We start from the raw sequence: 27,723 nt of genomic DNA on the forward strand, positions 1-27,723 counted from the left end.
TATATATATATATATAATGTGCGTATTTATGCGCAACTCAGTATCATAACCTTCAGCAACATGTGCTGTTTTGCAGTGAATGGAATGACTCATTAGTCTCTTTCCTATCATATCTCATCATGGTGCGGTATAGCTCACAAGCTCGCATAGAGGGCAAACATTCATCATCTTTCTGATTTCATCTAAAGACTGTAATTACCGGGATCATTGTTTATGTTTTCCAGTCAGTTCACATGTGCAGTCCTTATTCTGTTAAATTCAGCAAACAGCATTATCGTTATTATGCAGATGGTTGGCCAATGTGGCTTGGATAAACTGAAGTAAATTATGTTTTTGAGCAGTGCTTGGTGACATTGCTGTCCAGGAATACGTTGAAGATTTAAAGTTAATTCCACCTAAATGTATATTTCGTGTTTGGCTGGATAGATTTGGTAGAGTAAAACTACTCACTTACTCTATAGAGGAGGCCATAACTGCAGCAGTGGTTATACCTTAAGGGGCCTCTGTCATAAGAAAAATATGGGGCTGCCACTGCTGAACTCTCCTTTCAGAATGCTAATTCCATGGCTGTCATGTTGATGCTTTGGCCACAATGCTTTCTGAGTCTCTGACCTGGAACAAGTAAAGTAATGAGGATTACTGACACTTATTTATAACATGCTTGTTCCAGGTGTGAGAATAAAAAAAGTAATGAACACATCCGATAGGGTTGGGGCTTAATTTTTTGGAATTTGAATATGTATAGATTTAATACATTGTGAGGGAAAAACAAACATGAATAGTCAGTGGCTATGAGAGAGACTCATTTTCATGGTGAGATGCAATGACCAGTGGATGTTTTAATTGTATGTTGTGACTTAAACTTGATGTTTTAATAGATATTATATATGTTGGCACCTAAAAAACCCACAGTTTCTAAAAAGGGTATTTAATACTTTGAAAAGTTGGCATTTTTTATGTGAGCCACAGGGGCGTCCCTATCCTTTTCGATGCCTGAGGCGAACGTAGGTGTATTTGAGTTGGTGGTCTTGGTGGTGCTCGCTAAAGGGGGTGGGGTGGCGTTGTGCACGTCTCTGGTTGCCAGGAACTGAGCGGGACACTGGTCAGAGTGTCCCAGGTTGCTAAGAGCTGGGTGAGGAGATGTATATGGCCCTTACACATCTCCCTGCCTGGCTCTTAGTAACCTGGGACACTCTGGCCAGAAAGGGAGCGACAAACACACTGCCTGCCACCCCCCATGTGACCCTAAGAGAGACCATCTGAGGCAACAACCTCAGGCCGCTTCATTTTAGGGACAGCCCTGGTGAGCCAACAAAAGCAGCCTCTATGCGTTTCTAATGACAGGGTCACTTTAAGTCCCCGTTCACACCCCTAGGTATTTTGTCGCTCAAAGCCAAGCACTACAAAACGCTCCAGACAAGGAATCTCATTAATTTCTATGGCTCCTTTCCACACCTGAGCGTTTTATCGCGAGCAGAAAAAATGCCTGTCACTGGAAAAAGTTAATGATCTACTTTTTGGTCCCATAGACTTCAATGGGAAACTTTGTGCAACAAAACACATGGCAAAAAGCTCAGGTGTGAACAGGGTTCATAGAAATTAATGGGATTCCTTGTCTTGAGCATTTTTGTACTCAAGACAAGCAAATGGTACTCCTTGTCTTGAGCGTTTTTTCGTGCTTAGCTTTGAGCACCAAAACGTCTAAGTGTGAAGAGGCCAGGAAATATATAGTAAACTGTAAGAGGAAGCTGCTAATATCTCTGAATTGGATTAGCATTAATGCCTCATATGTCAAGATGTATTCCTTTTTCATAGCTGAGCTAAAAAATGACATTATGCCCTGGAAATGGAAACTGAAGACCTAGCGGCCCTATAAACATTTTGAATTTATCGTCATATTTGTGGAAAAATCCCCCTATATTTTTGTATAGAGGGTGAGGAAATATTTTAGGAATGCATTAATAGCTTTTTTTTTTCTTTTAGTTTTAAGACATTTTCTTTAGAAGGTTTTAAAGGCATACAAAATAGAACAAGGATAAATCAATTAACAAAATAAGTACAAAAAATTTTACAAGATGTGTAGGATGAATGAATCGCATTCGAATCAAAACAAAGTCTATAATATGCAACCATACATGTAATGAATTGTGAGGTTAACAACAGGGAACAATGAACTGGTACATTTATAGCTTCTTAACTGCTTCACTGAAGTATTGTTTTTATTTTTCAGGTCTTAGTAGTACAAGCCATTCGGCCAGACAGACTGCAGAGTGCAATGGCGTTATTTGCATGCAGGACTTTGGGTAAGATTAGAATGCTCACAGTGTTGTTTATTAAAGTGCTAACCTATCTTTATCCAATAGAAGCAAACCCATTTCTCCTTTTCATGCTCCCAGTGCAGCATGGGGGAATGAGCGGACTAGTTTGGCTACTATGGGCTACTGTTCTTTACTCAGTTTGATAAAGGTAGCCTACTGTGCTTTCTTTTGCACTTATTTATCGCTAGTAATAACAGATCTTGGACTTTCTGGTCTGCTGGTCATACTATATTTGAAGTCTGTCAGACCTGGGTTGCTCAGAAGGTTTTTTCCTGTCCAAGACTGGCCATACACTGTTGTTAGTTACCGGGAATGAATGAGTAAAAAACAATTGGTTCCCCCATCAATGCTAAACAGTGGCGGGTGGGCTGATGATTGACTGCAGTCACTTTTTGGCCTTGATTTTTCATAAAAAGTTGATTGAAATAACTACTTGTGACAGATGGGTTGGGCTGCATCCCGACAGGGCCATACACTCGTGGGATTTCAACCAGCAGGCTTCAGCTGAGATTAAACCATTGCATGGCCAGCTTTACATTTCACAAGACTGAGATGGTTAGGCAAAGGTGAAATCAGAATGTTACAAAGGTAAATTCAGTCCAACCTCTACAGGACACGCAAGAGAGCTGTAAGCAATGCACGTTTGGATGGAGCTCCCTCGCAGCCATAGCCCCATCCCACCCCACCTCAAGCTGACACTCTGCACCGGGCAGCATATTTTGAATGGCTGCCTGGCGCGAGAACACGGCCCACCAGTTGAGAACCAAGGATGTAGACCCTTTGTGTACCAAACTCTGGCTTGTAGTTATTTTGTGAAGCTGAAATGGGCAATTACTTGTAACTTTTTTTTTATACAACACAAGTCGCAGCAAACCTACATGGGAGAACTCACTGAAAAAAGAAATGAGGATCTGCACATCGTACTTCTAGTCTAATCCTGTCCACCCAAACTGCCATCAAATGGCTGCAGGACTGGTGTATGGTCCACAGTGTTTTGTTGCTGTGTAGGAGGTAGTTGAGTTAACAGTAGTTTCACAGTTAAAGTGTATCTAAACTAAAGTGTATCTAAACTAGTGAGTGGTTAGAACCCATCAGGCTTTTTTTTATTACTGTCTGTGTCTCCATTGGGGAAATTCACTCTCTTCGCCTTGGTGACCACTGTCACTGAAAATGAAAGTGAGGGAGGAAAAAAAACATTTTGAGTTGAACCATTGGGGACACTTGTTGATGTGACTACTATCTAAGAGGGCATTTCCCTCACTTGAGTGATTGATACAGTATGTGAGTGAGTGATATTCTCTCACTGTCTGTTGTGTCTACAGAACAGAAAGTGAAGTCTCCCAGTTGGGCACAAATGTAAAACAAAATCTCATAGGGGTTTTCTCCATTCCCTACTCTATACAAAAGAAATGTTTTGACTTTAGTTATACTTACATATATGCATTGACATACAAAATGGTTCTTTCAGATTGTCAATGGCTATATATGTCTGTGAAGGTTCTCATTCATCCAGGTCATGGTATATCTGGTATCATGGTATAAATACAGCAAGTCCACTTGCCTTGACTTAATTGTTTAAAGATATACAATGGCTATATAGCTTTATCAGGTTTTAGCATAGTGCTCACGGAATATATTTCAGCATCTTTAAAGCTTTTCTGATGCTAGAGCAAAGTTCTCAAGGTTCATACAGGGATATCTTGGATAATAAAAAGCCCTTCGAAGAAGTGGGAATATGCCAGTTAACTCCGGAAAAGTGCTTAACAAATGGCTACAAAGCATTTCCTGAACGTTTCTTTACTGTTTTTATTGACTTGCATTATAAGCTCTGACGCAGCATGGAGCTATTTTCAACATTTCTATTAATGTGATGTAATGCTGTCATATGTGGACACTTACATTTTAAATATTGATGCAGGTAGTTGATGAGGGCTGAGGCGACTTCTCCAAAACTTAAAAAGTACTGAGAAATGAAACTTGTGTATCTTTCAGCTATAAGTGTTCTTACTGTATGGTCATATACAGGATTTGCCATAGGGGCAATGATTATACAAATTGTTAGCCTGGGTAACAAATAATTATATACTATAATACTCATATATGATATAGGTGATAAGCTGGCTATAAGTCATCATAGACTTTCCTGCATTGGGGAAAATGGCCTTAGCAGCTTGAGCCCATTTTAAGGAGTTGCATGAATGATGCAAATAAACAGCAGCTCTTTGTGCTCAGTGATTCAGTTCATTTTTATTGGTGTAAATGAACATTCATGGAGCATGAAATCGTAGGAGGTGAACATCTATACTGCATCTTCTATCACCATGACAACACCGTCTCTGTGGTTTCCACATCTACATATCATGCTGATAAATACATAGGATATCTGATCAGTTTATAGATGAATAGAGTGACTACAAACATCCTCATATTCTTCATTGTGATTTGACTGTGTATTAATCAGCAGGCATACCCGCTCATGATTGCACCGTGTACTACTTTATTGATTGTGTAGAATCACTACCAAAAGTTAATTCCTTTTGGATGGAGTGGGATTGAGCTTGACCTCGGTCAGGTTTTTCTAGGTCTCCCGTACAGCCATGACATATCTCACTTTATTACAAGTGGCCATCTATATAACTGTTCTTGGTTTTCTATATATTGCTATGGAGACGTGAGTTGGGCAATATTATCCTGATACAGATATGAAGTATTTTGCCTACCACAATCTTGTCGCCAATTGTACAAAGTGAAAGGAAAAATCTTCCTCCTAGGGCTCTGCTTCTGCCACTGTGGACGTAGTTGTGTTATACCTCAAAGTGGACCTGTCCCATGTGACTGATCATGATCATTAATCAGTTTCATACATTGAATGTTTGCTTTCCAAGCTTTTTTTTCCCCATTAAGAGTCTGACTGCCTATGCAGAGTTTGGCCTATGACATTCGACTTAGGACATAGCCCCCACAATGTTTAATGCAGTGACCTAATGAAATTACATCCGGCAGAGGATGAATAGGGTCTGAGACTAACTGTCAGCTTAGTAGCAGAAGATATATTCCTTTGCACGAAAGAATAAGGGCAATGAGAAGGAAAACTGATGCAATAAGGATGACCTAATATGTGGGCACTGTTGTCCCAACTCTCAACTGACTGGGCACATTGGGGGGGATTTATCAAAACGGGAGCAGACAAAATCTGGATCAGTTGCCCATAGCAACAGATCAGCTTCTCCAGTTTGTTCAGTTAAGATTTGAACATTAAAGTTGCTAATTGGTTGCCATGCACAACTGCTCCAGATTTTGTCTGCTCCAGATTTTGTAAATCCCCCTCCCCCTCCCCCCATTGTTTTTGTATAAAGTAAAGATACTTTTCACATAAACAATGTGCCCAGTCAGTTGAGAATTGGGCCAACAGTGCCTATTCCACTTTTTGTCAAATACAATATTTTAAAATTGAATAACTTGCAGCTGATTACATATATATGATAAAGCTTGAACGTTTTAAGACTTTTAAGTCATGAGTTTTATGAGTGACAGTCATAGGTTTATGAGTGAGGCATCATCCACTTTCTGGCTGTCTCCCTTTGAGTCTTGTAGGAACAGGGGTCACTATGACAGCACTCCTCATGAAATCATCAGCCATATGCACGATCGCAGTCCCTACACTATAATGATGAAGTGGGCCGGGTTCTGACTGGATTAGTCGAAAGGTCACACAAGCAGGGAGCTAGATTGGCCACATCATGGACAAAATGCAGACCAAATCTTGTACTACTATTTTATAAAAAATTTTTTTTTTTAAAGTAAGTGAGTTCTAATTTTTCATATGTAAATCTACACAATTACAGTATGCTAATTGTTGTAGAAGACCAGTTGTGACTGGTTCTCTTCAAGTAATCTTATGAAGAGTTTCAATTTACTGGAATGCTACCTAGTTTCCCGTAATGCAGCACAGCTGCTGCAATGGCAGTTCTGGTGAGCTGACTAGACTTGATATAGCAGCAGACTGTGCATTAAGGGTCTACCTGAGACAACCTATTGAGATAGTTCTATGACAGGACTTATATATACTACATTATATGCCATCCATACATAAGTAGCAAATGAATAGCTTTGCAGTAGCTGATTCTCCTGGGATACCCTTGGCTTTACTGCTTGCATTTACAAAGGAAGTGACAGTGCAAGACAGATACATGAAATGATCAGAAATTGCTGCTGAAACTTGCAGACATATACTGTACTATTCTCCTTATGTTAATGTTCTATAAAAGGATCATTTTCAAGACAAATCAAGGCACAAGCAGATGCAAATCCTGCTTGTCAGCATAAGGAAAGAGCTTTTTTTTCTCGAAGGAAATCTGTGTCTCTATATTTTTAAACATTATCTTATCAGTATATATTAACCCCTTCATGACTGAGGCCCTTTTTTAATTTTTTGCACCCATGTTATATTCCACATTTTAGGCCTGAAAATGACGTAAAACCCCCCAACATTATATATTTTCTGAATGCCAAGACCCTATAGAATAAAATGGTGGTAGTTGAACATTTTTATGTTGCGCAATATTAGCGCAACTCCTTATTAAACCCCAAAATTTAGTGACAAATTTAATTAAATGCCCCAAAACACAACAAATTACCCATTTTTTAAATGAAATATAAAAGATGAGGTTACAACGAGTAAAACGATACCCAACATGCCCAGTTTACAGATTGCGTGCGACCGTAAAACGGCGAAAAACTGCAGTACCCCAAAAAGTCAATAAAAGACGCTTTAAAAGCCCCCACAGGTCATCAATTTAGAGATACAACAAAATACTGGCCCTAGAATTATTGCTCTCACTCCGGCGTGCGCGGCGATACCCAACATGTGTAGCGCGTTCGTCGTTTTCATGCGTAGGCGCACCCGACGTGTGGCGACGCGCATGCTCGCGGGGGCGCGGGACTTTTACATTTTTTTTTCTTATTATTAGATTTATTTTATTTCATTTTAATTTTCAAAATTGTTTTTTTGTTTTTTTTTACTTTACTTTGACTGCTATCACATGGGGGGGAGCTGGCGAAGTACACTGTACGTCGTCAGTCACGAAGGGGTTAAGATCTAATTCCTCAATAATTCTACACTGTGACTGTGCTTCAGGACACTTTCATGGTTGTGTGTAGCATGCTTTCATGCATGTTTTTTCATCCACATTTCTGTGCAGTCTATGAATGTTGTGCTTAGCTATTCATTTTCTTTGCTAGAACACTGTGCTTTTAAAGATGAAACCTAAAGCCCAACAGCAGGTTGCTTCCACCCATTTCCTGCCATCAGCCTCTTTTGAATAATGACATGGAACTACTCTGTGCAGAATTCGCCTGTAAGCCCAGGGTGGCTTAATGATGTACCCCTAGGGGGTTGGTCCTTGATGTCTTGTGCTTACAAGAAGCTGGTTGAATGACCCTAGGCATGATTCAACCTGAAAGAAGAGTAGCACTGGGCTTTGGATCTGTGAATCTGCAGGGGACTGTGCCAAAGAGTTGCTTTTTTCATTTTAATCAAAAATTAGCAGCTCCCCCTGCAATAACCCTTTCCTTGGTCCAGTGTTCTTCCGGTTCAAAGAACCAAGATTTCAATCTTTACCTTGGTATCAGTGAATGACATCAGAACCCTCAATTTGTGCAGTGATGATATGTGGATATGATTGGACCTTCTAGACGCAGATCTTGGGACCCAAAATCTTTAGCACCCACTTCAACTCTTAGATTGCAACTATTCACCTTTTGCATAACAGAGGTATAAGAGTAAGTTGCTGGTATCACAGACACAAGCATGTGGCTGCATTTACCTCTAACAGTGTAAAATTCTTCTACGCTGCTCCCTGAACCAGATGCAAATTTAAACTTTTTAAAAGGTCAAAGCATAGACTTGAATTGACCACAGGTCTGAAGAATTCTGAGATGTAGGGTTATGCTGCTGCCTTGGACACTAGGCCAAGTATTTCAAAGCCTGCCACTTAAAGGGACATAACCCCTCCCACCTCACACCTGTTAGTTTTGCTGGCAGGAGAATGGATATGTCCTTTTATTTTGTTTCTTAGTTGAGATTCCATTCAGTGGCTGCTAGGTGATGATTATTATTATTAGTATTATTATACAGGTTTTATTATTATTATTAGTATTATTATACAGGTTTTATATAGCGCCAACAGTTTGCACAGCGTTTTACAAACTGGGGGAGACAGCACAGTTACAATACAATTTCAGTACAATAGGATTAGAAGGGCCCTGCTCGTGGGAGCTTACAATCTAGTAGATTCATACTGGATATTTTTAAATGCTGGAAGTTTCTTCAGTTGTCCTGATGCAGGTACTTTCTGGTCTCAATATGTATGCTTCATCCTGCGGTGGTCTTGTGTTCCTGTTTACTTAATTTATCAGTTAGGCCAGTATTGTCATCTTGTCTTACATAGTTACATAGTATTTGAGGTTGAATAAAGACATTAGTCCATCAAGTCCAACCTATTAGGATCTCATTCTAGGAGTACCTGTACCCCTGTATATTACGGTCCCTTAAAAAATCGTCCAAAAGTTTCTTGAACTGTTCCACATTTTTTGCTGAAATCACCGCCTGAGGCAGTGAGTTCCAGACCCTAACTGATCTTACTGTGAAGAACCCCCTTCATGATATGCTTTTCGCATATCGAAAAGCATATCGTTTTGATTTGTATTGTGATTGTAATATCTTCCCTATATTGTAAAGCGCTGCGCAAACTGTTGGCGCTATATAAATCCTGTATAATAATATTGTCTGGGGATTCCTCTTATGTGTTTACAGGTGTATCTGACTCAGGGCCGGCCTTAGGCCTTTAGGCGCCCTGTGCGAGAAAGCTCAGTGGCCACACCCCCGTAAACACACCCATTTTCCCCAAAATCTGCACTATTTAAAGACTCCTATTTTGCTAAGCCGCAAAGAAACATATTAAAAAGTATGATAAAAACGAGGACGAGGGAGCGTTGTCATATCGGATGGCCAGCTGTGAGGGGGAGAGAAGCCGCCCACAGGACGAGCTGTGACGGCCGCACGGCGCCCTTGTTGCCATGGCGCCCTGTGCGGCCGCACGGCTCGCACACCCCTAAGGCCGGCCCTGATCTGACTTCTGTGGTTTATTATACTATGTATGGGGAATTTGACTGAAATGTATTCTAAAATTTCAGACGTTTCTTTAAGAGGCTGAGACTTGGTGGCACGCTTTCCTTTTCTACTGCCCATGTGCAGCTCGTTTCAGTTTCCTCGGTGTGGTACAGTATTTTCTGTCACTGGGTCGTGGCGGTTTTCAGCTCAGCGGGCTCTTTGCAGTTTTTTGCCTCATATTGAAGTCACCTAGGTTAAAAACTGAGGTTTTTCTAATTTTTTCTTCCACATCATACAGACGTCTATTCAGGTATTCAGCTGTCTGCAACTGATTGGAAGAGTGCCTCAGATATTTCTTTCTTCCCACGTCAGTCAAGGGCAGGGAGTACTGTTGAGGGAATTGTGTGGTATTTCTGTATTTACAGATATGTCCATATCAAAGCGAAGGGGCAAACACACTTTGCCTTCTGAGGAGTCTTCCTCACTAATCATTATTTTTAATGTGTGCAAAAAAAGAGATTACCTCTGGGAAGGAGTATGCTAATTGTTTTTCTATTAAAAACATCTATATTTGTCAGTTTCTAACCTTACACCTCCTTCTATATTGAGTGATTGTTCTTCTTTCATTACTAAAGCTGGATTTTCTTCTACTATGTAGAGTTGTTTGTCTTTTTTGGAGAAACTTGTAGTCTCTGTTCAGAAGGGTAAAAAACATTGCGTTTCTCTTTCGCCTGTACATTCTAAGGATCACATGCCTGATATTTCTGGAACTGCTGTTGGTTTTCCAGAAGATTCTATGTTTGATGGTGTGTTTGTTTGTTCTGATGAAGACAGGACTGTTCTGCCTGATTTTCAGTCACCTGCAATTACTCATTATCAGAAAGAAACAGTTGCTTTTTTAATGAATGTTGTGCGTTTCTCTTTAAATTTAGAGCAGGGGGTCTCAAACTCAATTTAGTCAGGGGCCACTGGACACATTTTTTAGTCGCGTGGGAGCCGCTACTATATAGGGTACCAGTGTTAATGTCTGCATATGTTACAAGTGGCAACTGCCACCCATTCAAATTAATGATCGGGTGACAGCTGCTGCATGTGCACGTCTGCACACCGCATGTAATCATATGTGAAAGGATTACATGCAGTTTGGAATCTGTCACTATCAGTGGTTACACAATTGTTTATCCGGGGATAGTGATTGTTTTTGTAACTGAATTATATACCATTACATGCGGTGTACATGCAGCGACTGTCACCCGATCATTAATTTGAATGGGTGTACTTTCCTTCCAAGCCCCCTCACCTGTCGTTCCCGGGTGATCTAGCGGTGATCATTAGTAAGGTCCTAATAACAATTTAAATCGCTTTAACTTTATCCAGAAAATTGTATTTAAACTTTGTGTATTCCTCTTGAAATTGATCCTCCAATTTCTCGCCGCAACAAGCTGTTGACTGTTCAGTTTATGGCGCTCCTTCATTTAAGGATCCTCCTGACAAAAAATTGTAGAATCTTTCTCATACCATTAACTAGTTAACTGGTTCGGCTCTTCAACCATTATAGCCATGGTCCTTATTTCCGAGACTATAGCCACTTGCACAAGATCTTTAGGTGCAGATCAAGTGACTGCTGGAGTTGATCCGCATTTTATTGATGTGTGGATCAGATGACTGTTGCTTCTCATTTCATGTGTGATTCGGTTGTTGATGCTTGCCGCCTGTTATCTTGTGTCTGTTTCTTCTATTCAGACTCGCAGAGATATTTGGCTTAAGTGCTGGTTGGCGGAACCCCAATGCATGAAGGGACTTTTCAGTTTGCCCTATGCTGGAGATCGACTTTTTGGAGCTATTCAGGGAGTAATGTGTGTGGCTCGCCCTGTCTGCGTTATCCAAAAAGGTTGCCTTTCTTGTGGCCATTACCTCAGCTAGAAGGGCTTTCGAGTATGTCTTGTAGAGAACCCTATTTGGTTCTTCATGGGGACAAGGTTGTTTAACCAGTTGCCGTCCGCCCGTTAAAAAAAAACGGACTGACGGCACTGCTGCATTAGCGGTTTGCCGTCTCCAGACGGCATCTTTTTTCTGCTCGGCAGAAAAAAACTGTGCAATGCATAGAGCCGTTACCGGCTGTTTAACATATACCCGATCGGCGGCCTTATAGCCAGCCGATTGTGTATATGTGCTGGTGTGTGCCCCCCTCCCCCCCTCGTCTGCTGCAGCCGCCACCAAACCTCTCACCCTCAATCCCAAGATCCGCTAGCCCATCTGCGGCCTGGGACCGGCTCAGGAGAACGTCAGGAGGAAGAGGTAGGAAGATCAGCTCCTTGTTGACCTCCCTCAGGGCTGTGAGTGAAGAAGTGATGTGTATTACATCACTTCCGCATTCACCTGTCAGTCATCTGGCTGCTATATCCAGAGAAAAGAAGCTGATGAAGCAGATCTGTGCTTCATCAGCTTCTTTTGGGGTCCCCAGGTGACATTAGGGGTCCTAGAGACCCCTAATGTCTCCATAAAGAGGACCTGTCAGTGTACCTGTGCTATTAGATAGGGGGGATTGTTATCCCCCTATCTAATAGCAATAACAATAAGTGCAAAAAAATATATATAAATAAAAAAAAGTAAAAAGAATAAAAGTCACATATAAAAAAAAGTAAAAAAAAAACCCCACCCCCACGTTTACGCACATTTTAACTTAAATACGCGTCCGGTGCACCAGTGCGCGAAAATGACAATTGCGCTACACACGTTGCATATCGCCGCAAACGTCGCAGCGAGAGCAGTCATTTTAGGGCCATCAATCACTGATAACACTAAACTGATGAGCGGTAAAAGCTTTTAAAGCGTCGCCTATGGTCAATTTTGGGTATTATCGTTTTTTGAGGTTTTGCGCTGGCACGCAATTTTAAGGCTTGACATGTTTGGTGTCTTTTTACCCGACGTGACCCCGTCTTTTATATTTTACCAAAAAATTAGGTAATAATAAATGTTTTATCATTTAATATAGGGGAAACTGTTTTTTGTTTTTTTTTATTTCTGTAATTTTTAAAATATAGTAAAAAATAAAAACTGCAGTGGTGATTAAATACCACCAAAAGAAAGCTCTATCTGTCCCTAAAAAATGGTATAAAATTCATTTCAGTACAGCGTTGCATGACGGAATAAATGTCAGTCAAAGTACCGCAGCGCTGAATACTGAAAAATGGCCTGGATGGGAAGGGGGTTTAAACACCGCGGACTTCAAGTGGTTAAAGACCACAGGTTTCCTTATTGCTTTTGGCTTTTCATTTAAATGAAGACATTGTTTTAACTTCTCTCTGTCCAGCTCCTGTTCATCCTAAGGCAATTTAAATTCATTGTTTGGATGTTATATGGGCTATTTGAGGTTATCTTTCAGCCACAGCTTCCTTTAACTGTTCAAATTCTTTATTTGTTCTACCTGAAGGTTCTAAATTAGTTTGTTTAACTTCTAGATCCACTATTTCTAAGTGGATTTGTCAGGTTGTCATACAAGCGTATGAGTTGTGGGATAAGGTACCTCCTGTTCCTTATTCTGCTCATTCTACTAGGACAGTTAGTACTTCTTGGGCAATTCAAAATCAAACTTTTGTTTCTCAGATTTGCAAGGCCGCAACTTGATCTCCTGTTCACACTTTGGCTACATCTTATAAAGTTGATGTTTCTGCCTCCTCTGATGCTAGTTTTGGCAGAAACGTTCTTTAAGCAGCTGTTTTAAGTTTATTTTAACTTCATTTTTATTGGACTGGTTCTTCTAGTTGATATGGTGCCCACCCCAGTTTTTGACTGCTTTTGGATGTCTCAGAATTGTTCAAAGCTGTGTCCCTCAATGGACAATAGAGAAAATAGGATTTTGTTACTGTAAAGTCCTTTCCCCTCATTTCCTTTTATACTGCTTGCTACAGCTGGTAGGCGTGAGGGTTTATGTCCCTTAAAGTGGCAGGCTTTCAATTTTTTTGCCTAGTGCCAATTCTCCTAGAGGCAGCAGCATAACCCTATGTCTCAGAATTCTTCAAAACTGTGCCCCTAAATGGGCTCCAAAAAAAGGATTTTACGTCAAGAACAAAATCCTGTTTTTTCTATGTTTACATAATAAGATTTCATCCCATCCACAGCTGATTTTGACTTAATTTTGCAATTAGGAACTGTTTTGTGACTTATTATATCCATGTTTGCAATTTGTTTGCAAGAGTGGTTTCACATTTTCTCTTAGTCATTGCCACATAATTGAAGGCTGCTTACAGTATTAATTGGGGTTCTAAATCATTTTTCATTAATAACCATTGGAATGTTATAGATCTCTAGTAAATAAGTAACAGAAACAGATCTTTGCATTCTTTACCATCCCTTAGCAAGAGACAGAATATTCTCCAAATCCACTGGCAGACCTGGTATATATATCAGTGTTTGATCAGGCCACTCTTTTTGTGCTATCTACCTGACTATAGAGCGGTCTGTCGTTTATTTTCCATCCCTCCTTGTATACTCCATGAAATTGTCAGTTTATTTTTATGTAGTGTTTACAAATTCAAATAACTAAGAAAAGCTATTGTAAAAAAGAGCCATTTTGCCATACCTAGATTTCTGTATCCTAGGTCTGTGTGGTCTACAAGCTTGTAACTTTTAGAAATCCTCAGGGGAAGAACAATCTGTCTTCTTCCTTTGATGTCTAACCTGTAAAGACCAGTCATTGTGATACCTTTTCAGTCTGTGGTATGTGGATTTTGTGGTGCTGACACTGGGGATAGGTGTTTTTATTGCAGGGTACAGTTAATGGTACACCATACAAAGATGTTTAAACAATTGTGCACTTCTAACTATGTGACAACAGTTTGGGGAAGGCCCTTTTCTGTTCTAGCTTAACTGTGCCCATGCGTACAAATCAGGTATAAAGACGTGAAGGAGCTCAAATGGCCTGCACAGAGTTCTGACCTCAACCCTACTGAACACCTTTGAGATTAACTGGAACGTCAATTGTGAGCCAGGTCTTCTCATTGGTACCTGACCTCACAAATGCTTCCTTTACTACGTGGGCACAAATTGCCACAGACATGCTCTAAAAGCCTTCCCAATGGAGGGTGTTGTAGCCACAAAGAGGAAAGCCAGCTCCAAATAATGCCCATGATTTTAAAATGAGATGTCCAACAAGCTCATATACTGTAGGTGTGATGGTCAGGTGCCAAAACTGTTGGTCATATAGCGCAAGTTAGGCTGCTCTCAAAACCGAAAAAAAGGCCAATATGCAGAGCACAAAACCATATATAATGTCAGCGCTCAGTTTCCAGTTTATTTTTTATGGTGGAGGATTTTTCATGTCACCCAGAGTAACTACACCCATCCCAATAACAACTTGATTCCAGTTGTATGTCCTTGAAATCTTCATTTCTGAGGTTACAGACAAATTGTCAAGTATAATAATGGTTCTCCCTGCCACTGCTCAATGATCAACAGAAATCCATAAATGCTTTTTTTTATCAATGGAGCAACAACAGTCAGCATTGTTGATGTATACAGGTGTGCAAGTGCTTCCTATCAGTGACAAAGTAGGTCTGCTTAGGACGGATAATACACTGGGCCTCCCTTTCATCACTTATATTTGCTACATAGAGTACATTTTTGGTCCCTTCACATATGATCATTGACACTTGCAGACATATTTTTTCACTTATTTAGATGCTGATTTTTGGGCTTGTTTAACTTTTTCGTCTTGGTGGATTATTTTTTTTAGGACTGAAAGAATTGTCTACCGCACCTCTTAACCTGAAACGTCTTAGTAAGGACACACTGGCTATTGAGCCTATCCTCATTATAATATCCCCCGGAGCTGACCCATCCCAGGAACTACAAGAACTGGCCAGTGCTGAAGTTGGCAGAGAATGTTATCGTGAAGTGAGTATTTAGGACCACCTGGTTTGTCTGTTTTACCTTCAGGTTTGTAATGTGAAAAGAAATAGATAATCCGCGCTTCTGGAAAGGAGACTAAAGTGGAAATGTATAATAAATTAAGACCTAAAGCCGCTCTAGAAAGAGGATAGAGGAATCCTATCAACAATCGAGAAAATATATATCAAAGCGCTAAAGGTGTAACTAATAAAAGACTTAATGTAACCAAGTGATAAAGTGAAATTTTAGGTTTAGGCGGTCTAGCTCTAAAACAAGTGATGTGTCTTACATGGAATCATAAAAAAATTATATAAAATAAAAATAAAAAGTGACCTATTCGAGGTCTTTACACAGTGGTTGAAATCTTATCGTCCCAATCATTTTTTTTGTTTTTCCACAGCCCTATTGTACTATTAATTTTATTTTTATTTTATATAATTTTTTTATGATTCCATGTAAGACACATCACTTGTTTTAGAGCTAGACCGCCTAAACCTAAAATTTCACTTTATCACTTGGTTACATTAAGTCTTTTATTAGTTACACCTTTAGCGCTTTGATATATATTGTAATGTGAAAGCTGGAGCTACTCCATGGTCTAAAGAGGGGTCTCATGAGTAAATATTATGATGTTAACATGCTGTAAGCTACACCCACTGAACAGATTGCTTAGGTTTTCTATAGGTCTATTGTGTTTAAGAGGTTTGTGTTGTGTTATAGACATTATCAATAGTTTTCATAAGTAATTTTGTAGTAAATAAAATGTACCTGTAATTTTCGAGCAAGCCGTATCGAAGGAGGATATAAAAAGCTGTTTCATGCTTTTCCCTAAACTCAAAGGTTTTCATGAATTAAGGGGTAAGGTTAAAAATTGGCTTCTGTACAATCTAAACTTGTGATCCCATCCGGCTTCCCCTTAGCACGTTCATAATGCTGTGGGTAGGTTAGACTGTACATTGTTAGAGAGCTCACTGTGATTATACATGTATTGTGAATATCGGGTCACCTGTACATGCAAGGAATGGTTGAGTTGTTTGACTTTATGCAAGCATAGACTAGCACAAGTCTCCTACCAAAATGCATGGATTTGGGTCTAAAATGGATCCCTACAAAAAAACTTTTTTTTCAGTTTTGGATGTAGACCAGGGTTTGTATTCCCTGATGTTTGTTTTTTGTGTGTTTTTTAGAGCATAACCCTTGCTGCAAGATCTCCCACCCTGATCCTACAGGGGCGAACAGGGATTAAACAATTAGTTTAATTTTCTTGTTTCCCTCTCTGCAGTACACCGTATGCCTTATATATTGCTATGTTGACTCTACTATGGAGTTGGAGACACAGGAATGCTGAAGTTTTCTTCTTGCCTTATGATGTCACTAGCCCGGGACTTTATACTTAGTAGGGATATTTGCAGTATCCACTCCAAAGGGAGCAACTAGGAAGTATAACTCGCCACCAAGATGGCTTCCATGGCAGGATCAGGGGTGAGAGTAGATCTTGCTATTAGGATCACTGACCACAAAAAATACTTGGCAGGGAATACAGTCATGCTCCAAAAAAATGGTTTTCCTTTAAAAGGAAAACTATGAGGTGAGTGCTTTTCACTCACCTCATAGTTCTAGCCGACCTGTGACAATGTGACATGTCAAATGACTCGGAAGTCAAATCCTAAAAATACATTTAAGTATCTTAACTATTAATAGAAATGTATCTTATTTGTGTATCACTCGGCTGTAGATCGTCAAATCATCTCTGAATTGGTGCTGACACTGTCCTTCCTTCTGGAGGGTGGCTACTTTTGTTCCCCATGGTCCCTGTGTGTGTTGTAAGGTAGTCACCACTCCAAGCTCACTCCTGTGATAGACTATAATCTCAATACAAGTTAACTAAACAGAGATTGTAGTCCATCATGGGAGTGAGCTTGGATCGGTGACTACTTTACAACACACGCAAGGACCATGGGGAACAAAAGTAGTCACCCCCCAGAAGGAAGGACAGTGTCAGCACCAATTCAGAGATGGTTTGACGATCTACAGCCGAGAGATACACAAATAAGATACATTTCTATTAATAGTTAAGATACTTAAATGTATTTTACACAAATATGATACATTTCTGTTCACTTGAATGCATTTTTAAAACTAAAGCCTGAGTTTGGTGTCACTTTAAGGTCTGTGTAATTGTTAAGAATTTGCTGACTTGAGTGCAAAACTGTGCTTGTAGGTGGCGATGGGACAGGGCCAAGCCGATCTGGCCATCCAGACACTGAGAGAATGCGCCCGGGAAGGGGAATGGCTTTGCCTCAAGAATCTGCATCTTGTCATCTCTTGGCTGCCAGTTCTGGAAAAGGCAAGTCATACAAAAATGTCCTAAATTAATCGGAAAATATATAAACATATCTTTTTCATTTTCTTATTTCAAACTCTCATTAGTGAAAGCAACATCATCTTAAGGACAACATTTGAGAGTTCTATTTATATAGGTCTGATGCATGGAAAGCTGTGTTTAAAGCCTAGCGATGGACATTACACATAACATGTAGTTCCTCTTTTGGCACTGAGAGGTTTTAATTTGAAGAACAAGCCATTAGTGCAGACACTGAAATTATGACTGTTTACTATCAAGCCTTTACAAGCAGATCTGTGTTTATGTTTATTAGTCAGGACCACCAAGCCAAACTATTTATTAAAGCTCATCAAAGTCACTTTTCATGTAAACCCAGTGGAATCATTTTATTTCTTTGTTTCAACTAGAAGGCTGTGTAATGTAGATTGTCCTTTTGTAGCAAAAAAATTGTTTTCAAGGGAACATTTAAAGGGCAGTGGATAGGGATAGTTGTCATATTGAATCCAGCACTGGAGGCTGGGGTTACCTCACTCCTGTAAGTATGCTTACAGGCATGTCACTATGCAGGATGCTTTTAAAAAAAAATAAATTCTTTATTGGTGTACAGAAAACAACATACACAATTTAGGCACTTCCAGTTAATACACAAGAACCATGTTTGCCTGTATGGAGGTACAACCATCTAGGTAGACATACATGTAGGTCGGGCAGATACAAGACCCTTCCGAAGGGTCTGCAACCGTCGCATGCCTGCCGACGGAGCGATCTGGGCTCCTTCTGCTCCCCATCGGATAACACGGTAATGGACAACGTGCTCGGTACAGGTCATGTGGCTGTACAGCTGTGCCTGCACGTGTTGTTTAACTGTTGTAGACCATGGAGGTCTGGGAAGGAGGGTGGGGATCTAGCACAAACCCTTGCGTAGCACGAGACAATAAAACACAGATAGGGAGGAAGGGGAGGCAAGGTAGGGCGCCAGGCAGCGTACAGGGTACTCAAGCCCCATAATTCAAGACTCCATTATTGGTGGTGTATTCTATCCAGTAATACCAGGTAGCTGTGAATTTGGAGGAGGTGCCCTTGATGGAGCTGGTTAGGTGTTCCATGAATCTAATATCGTTTATTCTGGAGAACCACAGTTGGACCGAGGGCGGGGTCTCCCGCCTCCACAGAAGGGGTATACATGCACGGGCTGCGTTCAGTATATGCACCAGAACCGATCGGGAGTAACTCTTCGATGGAAAATGGTTATAGTGGAGAAGGAAGAATGCTGGGTCCTCTGGGACGGTGTGATCAGTAAATTTCTGCGCAATTGAACGAACCTGTGTCCAGAAAGGGGTCAGTGAAGGGCATGACCAGAAGATGTGGAGCATATCCGCAGGGGAGGAGCCGCATCGCCAACAGGTGTCCGGAGTATCACGAGACATCTGATGAAGTCCTGTACCACCTCGTTAGGATTTTGTATCCCAGTTCTTGGTACTTATTGCAAATGGATGACCTCAGGGAGTGGTGCAGCCTCTGGGATCGTTCCTCCTGTGAGAACTGAGTCCCTAGCTCTCTTTCCCAACGTTCAAAGAAATGGAGCGGGGTTTCCAGATCTGCAGATAATAGCGACTGGTAACATAGAGATAGTGTTTTAGCAATGGAGCCTTAGTCGGAGCATGTTTGTTCAAACAGTGATAGTGGTCTTGTATATGAGGTAGGTGGTGGGAGTGAAAAAAGAAAGTGTGACAGTTGGTGGTGTCGCCAGATTCCCAGACTCTCCAAATCAGGGCCCAAAGAGGCGTCCCCACGAACCTGCCATCTAGGACCTTTACGGTAGTGCAGTACTCGAAATTTGGCCCTCGCACGAAGGCGGCGAAATGGGCCGTCCTCCAGTCCAGGGGGAAAATCCGGAGCACCCAGGATTGGCTGCATAGGTGACGGGTCCGGGGATAATTGTTTGTTCACAAATGTAAATAAAAGTAATTCACCGGCACACACTTGAAGGGTTTTTAAAGTATTGATATATTTATCCAATACCCAATGTCACATGCTGTCATATGGTGCTAACGTTTCGGGTCCGCACAGGGAGTGTCACTGTTGCTCTGATGAAGGATCCCTGTGCGGACCCGAAACAGCACCATATGACAGTATGTGACATTGGGTATTGAATAAACATATCAATACTTTAAAAACCCTTCAAGTGTGTGCCGGTGAATTACTTCTATTTACTATAGTGTTTTGCACGGCGCCATCCGTGTGGTCACCTGGGCACCACATATACCTTGTGGTTTTGAGACAGTTGCAGTGCGAATGGGATTTGGACTTTGTTGTGAGGAGCCAGAATGTGACATCACTCCGGTCCAGGCACCTCTACAGGGCAGGTTGACAGCATTGCCCTTATGGATGGAGCTTCCTCGCAGCCCTACCCCACCCCACCTCAACCCGACACTCCGTATCGGGCAGCATATTTTGACAGTGCTGCACTAGGGGGAAGCTGAGGAGCCTCTCACCTAGAAAAATGGAAGGCACGTGGGGACCCACTAAACACAAGGTCGCAACCCACTTTTGGGTCATGACCCACCAGTTGAGACCCAAGGCCATAAATAACAAGTGGTCAATATCTTCAATTTTGTTCCCGGGTTGCACTGTAAATGGATAAATGTTTGGGTATCCTGCCTGTGACCTATTGGAGTAGTCCGAACTGGTGTTTTGAGCCTGCTACCCTTTGCTTGGTACATTAGTGAATATGTTCTTGTTTTTACTATTCTAAGGTCTGTGTAATTGTTAAGAATTTGCTGACTTGAGTGCAAAACTGTGCTTGTAGGTGGCGATGGGACAGGGCCAAGCCGATCTGGCCATCCAGACACTGAGAGAATGCGCCCGGGAAGGGGAATGGCTTTGCCTCAAGAATCTGCATCTTGTCATCTCTTGGCTGCCAGTTCTGGAAAAGGCAAGTCATACAAAAATGTCCTAAATTAATCGGAAAATATATAAACATATCTTTTTCATTTTCTTATTTCAAACTCTCATTAGTGAAAGCAACATCATCTTAAGGACAACATTTGAGAGTTCTATTTATATAGGTCTGATGCATGGAAAGCTGTGTTTAAAGCCTAGCGATGGACATTACACATAACATGTAGTTCCTCTTTTGGCACTGAGAGGTTTTAATTTGAAGAACAAGCCATTAGTGCAGACACTGAAATTATGACTGTTTACTATCAAGCCTTTACAAGCAGATCTGTGTTTATGTTTATTAGTCAGGACCACCAAGCCAAACTATTTATTAAAGCTCATCAAAGTCACTTTTCATGTAAACCCAGTGGAATCATTTTATTTCTTTGTTTCAACTAGAAGGCTGTGTAATGTAGATTGTCCTTTTGTAGCAAAAAAATTGTTTTCAAGGGAACATTTAAAGGGCAGTGGATAGGGATAGTTGTCATATTGAATCCAGCACTGGAGGCTGGGGTTACCTCACTCCTGTAAGTATGCTTACAGGCATGTCACTATGCAGGATGCTTTTAAAAAAAAATAAATTCTTTATTGGTGTACAGAAAACAACATACACAATTTAGGCACTTCCAGTTAATACACAAGAACCATGTTTGCCTGTATGGAGGTACAACCATCTAGGTAGACATACATGTAGGTCGGGCAGATACAAGACCCTTCCGAAGGGTCTGCAACCGTCGCATGCCTGCCGACGGAGCGATCTGGGCTCCTTCTGCTCCCCATCGGATAACACGGTAATGGACAACGTGCTCGGTACAGGTCATGTGGCTGTACAGCTGTGCCTGCACGTGTTGTTTAACTGTTGTAGACCATGGAGGTCTGGGAAGGAGGGTGGGGATCTAGCACAAACCCTTGCGTAGCACGAGACAATAAAACACAGATAGGGAGGAAGGGGAGGCAAGGTAGGGCGCCAGGCAGCGTACAGGGTACTCAAGCCCCATAATTCAAGACTCCATTATTGGTGGTGTATTCTATCCAGTAATACCAGGTAGCTGTGAATTTGGAGGAGGTGCCCTTGATGGAGCTGGTTAGGTGTTCCATGAATCTAATATCGTTTATTCTGGAGAACCACAGTTGGACCGAGGGCGGGGTCTCCCGCCTCCACAGAAGGGGTATACATGCACGGGCTGCGTTCAGTATATGCACCAGAACCGATCGGGAGTAACTCTTCGATGGAAAATGGTTATAGTGGAGAAGGAAGAATGCTGGGTCCTCTGGGACGGTGTGATCAGTAAATTTCTGCGCAATTGAACGAACCTGTGTCCAGAAAGGGGTCAGTGAAGGGCATGACCAGAAGATGTGGAGCATATCCGCAGGGGAGGAGCCGCATCGCCAACAGGTGTCCGGAGTATCACGAGACATCTGATGAAGTCCTGTACCACCTCGTTAGGATTTTGTATCCCAGTTCTTGGTACTTATTGCAAATGGATGACCTCAGGGAGTGGTGCAGCCTCTGGGATCGTTCCTCCTGTGAGAACTGAGTCCCTAGCTCTCTTTCCCAACGTTCAAAGAAATGGAGCGGGGTTTCCAGATCTGCAGATAATAGCGACTGGTAACATAGAGATAGTGTTTTAGCAATGGAGCCTTAGTCGGAGCATGTTTGTTCAAACAGTGATAGTGGTCTTGTATATGAGGTAGGTGGTGGGAGTGAAAAAAGAAAGTGTGACAGTTGGTGGTGTCGCCAGATTCCCAGACTCTCCAAATCAGGGCCCAAAGAGGCGTCCCCACGAACCTGCCATCTAGGACCTTTACGGTAGTGCAGTACTCGAAATTTGGCCCTCGCACGAAGGCGGCGAAATGGGCCGTCCTCCAGTCCAGGGGGAAAATCCGGAGCACCCAGGATTGGCTGCATAGGTGACGGGTCCGGGGATAATTGTTTGTTCACAAATGTAAATAAAAGTAATTCACCGGCACACACTTGAAGGGTTTTTAAAGTATTGATATATTTATCCAATACCCAATGTCACATGCTGTCATATGGTGCTAACGTTTCGGGTCCGCACAGGGAGTGTCACTGTTGCTCTGATGAAGGATCCCTGTGCGGACCCGAAACAGCACCATATGACAGTATGTGACATTGGGTATTGAATAAACATATCAATACTTTAAAAACCCTTCAAGTGTGTGCCGGTGAATTACTTCTATTTACTATAGTGTTTTGCACGGCGCCATCCGTGTGGTCACCTGGGCACCACATATACCTTGTGGTTTTGAGACCGTGGCAGTGCGAATGGGATTTGGACTTTGTTGTGAGGAGCCAGAATGTGACATCACTCCGGTCCAGGCACCTCTACAGGGCAGGTTGACAGCATTGCCCTTATGGATGGAGCTCCCTCGCAGCCCTACCCCACCCCACCTCAACCCGACACTCCGTATCGGGCAGCATATTTTGACAGTGCTGCACTAGGGGGAAGCTGAGGAGCCTCTCACCTAGAAAAATGGAAGGCACGTGGGGACCCACTAAACACAAGGTCGCAACCCACTTTTGGGTCATGACCCACCAGTTGAGACCCAAGGCCATAAATAACAAGTGGTCAATATCTTCAATTTTGTTCCCGAGTTGCACTGTAAATGGATAAATGTTTGGGTATCCTGCCTGTGACCTATTGGAGTAGTCCGAACTGGTGTTTTGAGCCTGCTACCCTTTGCTTGGTACATTAGTGAATATGTTCTTGTTTTTACTATTCTAGTTTAACTTTTCCAGAATCACTTTCTGGAACGCAACATACTTTGTTGATGACATCTGTGTATACACTAATGACCAGATCTTTATACGTAAACAGGAATTAAACACCCTCCAACCAAAACCTGGGTTCCGTCTGTGGCTTACAGCTGAAGTTCACCCCAAATTTACCCCAAACTTATTACAGTCAAGCTTGAAGATAACATATGAGGTAACCTTTTCCTCTAATATAAAATGTCACTTTGTGCTTATTTAAAATAAATGTGTGGTGGTTTTGCACATATTTTCTTTATTGCAAATATTTTAAATATTCACAGGCAGACAGCAAATGGAGCCCTCTGCTCGTTTTCACAGGTTTTCTTCTTTCTGCTTATTCCCTAATATAAAACGCCTGTTTACAGAGCTCAAAAGCTCAAAACAAATAAACACGCAGAATTAAATGGGCCAGAACAGTGGCTCTTTCTTTATCGGACGGCTCCGTCTGAGGTTTCAACGAGCCATTAAGCTTTAAAAAAAAAGTACTTGAGCTGTGTCGGGTAACTCATAGTTCTCTGGGAATCTGTTGTCTTGTATTAACCCTTTCGCTGCCAAGGACGTACGGCATACGGACATGACACTAAACGTTAAAAGTGCATTCACTGTCACTGTCCATACTGTCTGTGTCCAAGTGCGGACACCCACACCTGCACAGATGTGCAGGTTCGGACGTGTACGCCCCATCTAAATGAGGCCTTGTAGGAGAGCTGAGGTCTGTAAATCTATAGGAAAAAAATGAAGCTAGAGTTTAAAGAAGTTTGTTTCAGGGTTAAAGAGTGTGTACAAGAGCATTATCATTTTATCATCATATAAAATATCATTGTGGTTATTATTATTAGTACTACTATAACTTTTACCCCCATCACAGCTCCCTAGTAGTGTGCTGACTATGCTGATAGCTCTCCTGCTGCCTGTCCTTCATACATTCTTCTTATTAGGATCACTGACACCTACTGTCACAGATTATATTGCCAGCCGCTACAGATAGAGACAGCCAGGGGGACCCATAGTTTTGCTATGGGGCCCTATGATTTATAGTTATACCCCTGCTGAGCAGAACCAAATATCACTTATACTCCTATGTTTAAAGTCCTTTTTGCTGTATAGTTCTCTCTGTAGCAGTAGACATTGGATGTTTTTCTCAGATCTGACAAACAAATGCCCAGGTTTCAATAGCCGCCTTCTTCTGAAGAGTCACGAGCATGAGATCTTATAAACAGCCTCAGACACTAGAAAATTCAGGCCGAGAAGCACATTGCTGTGTTAAGCAGCTGCTTACATTTCTTCCAGCTGATAAGTGTTTACAAATGTGTCTGTTACATAAGCCGAGCTTATTCAGGGCATAAAATATGGCTGTGCTAATTTCTGGGAAATTAAGGGCTTTGCATAAGTGTTCTCTTTTTTACTTTCAAACACACAACAAAGTTATATTGAAAAGCTAGTAATAGCAATCTCTTCAGGCTACCCACAGATTTTTAGACAGCGGTCAAACATTGACAGAATATACAGCTTCTGGATGATCTCTACATCAACCAAAAGAAACATATATATGTATGCCAAGTGACGAGGGAGCATGGAGCGGGCTTCCCTTCCAATCAGGAAGCCGGGCAGCATGTAATGACTGTAGTGAGTACTCGCCCAAATACTCGTTATCTGTACTGATACTAGTATTGGTAACGGTGCATCCCTTGTGGCTACTTTTGTTCCCCCTGGTCCCGGTGTGTTGTCAAGTATCCACTGTTTCAAGCTCACTCCTGTGTTGGACTACAATCTCAAAACAAATTAGTAAACTAAACATAAGACTGTAGTCCATCATGAGAGCAAGCTTGGAGCAGTAGCTACTTTACAACACACAGGGACCATGGGGAATAAAAGTAGCCACCCTCCAGAAGGAAGGACAGTGTCAGCACCAATTCAGAAATGATTTGAGAATCTACAGCCGAGTGATACACACATCAGATACATTTTTTTAATAGCTTAAGGTACTTGAAGGCAATTTTAAGATTTATCTTCTGAGTTTAGTTTCTTTGGTGTATACCAAGTCCTTCAGCGCATTGTAATCCTGTGGTTGCCAGTATGGAAGTGTCGTAGAGATGCCTAGTCCTTAGTATGCGATTCTTCTTTTAATACGCCAGGGATTCTCACTTTATCCAAGTCTCTGACTATTCTGTAACTGTCCTAATCTGCCCCTTTCCCATTATGTAAGCCCATGATGATTCAGATAGATCAGATACAGTCACACTTTTGATCCAACCCCTATACAGAATCCTGGAACTCACTGTAGACACAGTGCAGAATGACTAGCTAGAGGCTGTCTAGGGACTGGCTTTAAGTGGTAGTTCACTGGTTGATTTAATTTGTCTGCCAATATTTTTATAGTAAGAACAAGTAAGCATTTTGTTTATTTAAGGCACCACCTGGATTAAAGAAAAATTTGCTAAGAACCTATGAATCATGGACACCAGAGCAAGTCGGGAAAAATGGTCTTACAGCTCGGGCACAGGCTTTGTTCAGCTTGGCATGGTTTCATGCTGTGTGCCAAGAAAGAAGAAACTATATTCCTCAGGTAATTACACTATATTTATATTGTATTGTATATTGTAGCAGTATTTACATTGTTTCACTTGCAATTGTCTCATAATAGGGAGAACCGTTGAACTGTAGGCATCTGTTATTCCAGACACTCTGGCAGGCCATGGGAAGAGGCATTTGAATATTTGAAGACAGTAGCAGCACTGGCTTATCTTGGAGGGAGGTTACAGTGATCCCAAAATGCTTTCTTCAATCTTACCCACAAGCGTAGCTGGCTGTCAGATGTCTACTGTCTCCATAGACATGAGATTGTCCTACATTCTGCCCATATTTCCAGCTTCATTCTCAAATGAAAGCTTTTATGGAAATGACAGTCATCTGATAGACAGTCACTGTAAAAATCCAGTGAACAGCTTTCATCCATACATCTAGATTTAAAGGAAGATGAGAAGACACTGGAGTTGTACACAATGCTGACACCTTCATACACACTGTAGAAAAATAGGACTCCTCTAAAATTCACACTCATATGAAGTACCCAACTTTTTTCTCACCTTTGTGAGATGATAATGCTCATTATCATGGCCAAACGTTTGTGGACACCTGACACCTAAATAAGCTTGCTGGAAAATTATATTCCAAAATAATGGGCATAAGTGTGGAGTTGGCCACCCTTTGTAGCTATAACATCCTCCACTCGTCTGTGAAGGCTTTCTATAGGATATCCATAGGCTTTTGGAGTGTTTTATGGGAATCTGTGTCTGATTACCTAAAAGAGCACTTGTTATGTCAGGTACTGTTGTTGGATAAGACCTAGCCCATAGCATTCCAGTTCATTCCTAAGGTTTTCAATATGGTTGAGGTCAGGACTTTGTGCAGGCATCATGAGTTCCTCCAAACCAAACTGGTCAAACCATAACTTTATAGAGGTGGCTATGTGCACAGGGGCACAGCCATGCTGTAAAAGTAAAGTGCCTTCCCCAAACTGTTACCACATGGCTGGATTTGCACAATTGCCTAAAATGACTTTTTATGCTGTAGTGTTACCAATACTCTCCACTGGAAACACTTGAGCACAGTAATTTGAAGGGATATCCACATACCTTTAGCCATATAGTAGGTGTGCTGGTCAGGTGTCCACAAACTTTTGTCCATATAGTATATTTTATTAGCACATATGTATTAGTTAAAATGCTGCTTCATACTTTGAATACAATTAAATGGAATTTAACATTATTATGACCACCCCAGAAACCAGCCCAGAAAGCGTCTAAATTTACCCTTTATTTTCCGATGTATGCAATTTATATTTGCCTATAGTGATTATTTCTCTCTTATCCTTCTACTTAGCCGTGAATTGCGATAATGTTAATTTATCCTGAGTCCGCATGGCAATAAATTACTCAGCACCTTAACATTGTGAGCCAACCTCATTTATCCTCCTGGCTGTCTGTGATACACAGGGCCAAGGATGGGCACCCGGGAGAATTTACTGCGCCTCACTGGAAAGTCTATTATAGTATGTAGATGGACTAGAGATGTAGCAGCATTCAGTCCTTCATTTTGTTGTTGCACATTTATAACAAGTTTCTGCTTAAGACAATTTTTTACCTTCACGGTTAGGTCACAGTATAAGTGGAACTGCAGAGTGTTTCACATGGCTTGTAGAAATAACATTGTCATAAATATTATACTGTATCATAGATCAAATTAAAAAATCAAAATCAAATGTAGTTATTGGTATACTTATAACAATCTAAACGTGATAACACATAATGCCTGTTTGTTCACACGGTGCCACAATATGATTATC

At 41.3% G+C, this 27,723-nt stretch overlaps 1 protein-coding gene across 1 annotated transcript in view; it reads left to right on the forward strand.

Annotated features, from left to right (window-relative positions):
• The window catches only part of DYNC2H1 (dynein cytoplasmic 2 heavy chain 1), a 315,198-nt gene that overhangs the window by 174,469 nt on the left and 113,006 nt on the right, over positions 1 to 27,723 (forward strand). The window contains exons 75-79 of the mRNA XM_018567326.1: positions 2,231 to 2,303; positions 15,164 to 15,324; positions 17,540 to 17,665; positions 23,443 to 23,553; positions 25,789 to 25,944. Of these exons, the coding sequence (XP_018422828.1) occupies positions 2,231 to 2,303; positions 15,164 to 15,324; positions 17,540 to 17,665; positions 23,443 to 23,553; positions 25,789 to 25,944 (627 nt within the window). The remainder of the gene's footprint in view (positions 1 to 2,230; positions 2,304 to 15,163; positions 15,325 to 17,539; positions 17,666 to 23,442; positions 23,554 to 25,788; positions 25,945 to 27,723) is intronic.

Source organism: Nanorana parkeri, unplaced genomic scaffold, assembly GCF_000935625.1.
Source record: "Nanorana parkeri isolate BGI_ZX_2015 unplaced genomic scaffold, ASM93562v1 scaffold1029, whole genome shotgun sequence".
Lineage (NCBI taxonomy): Eukaryota > Metazoa > Chordata > Amphibia > Anura > Dicroglossidae > Nanorana > Nanorana parkeri.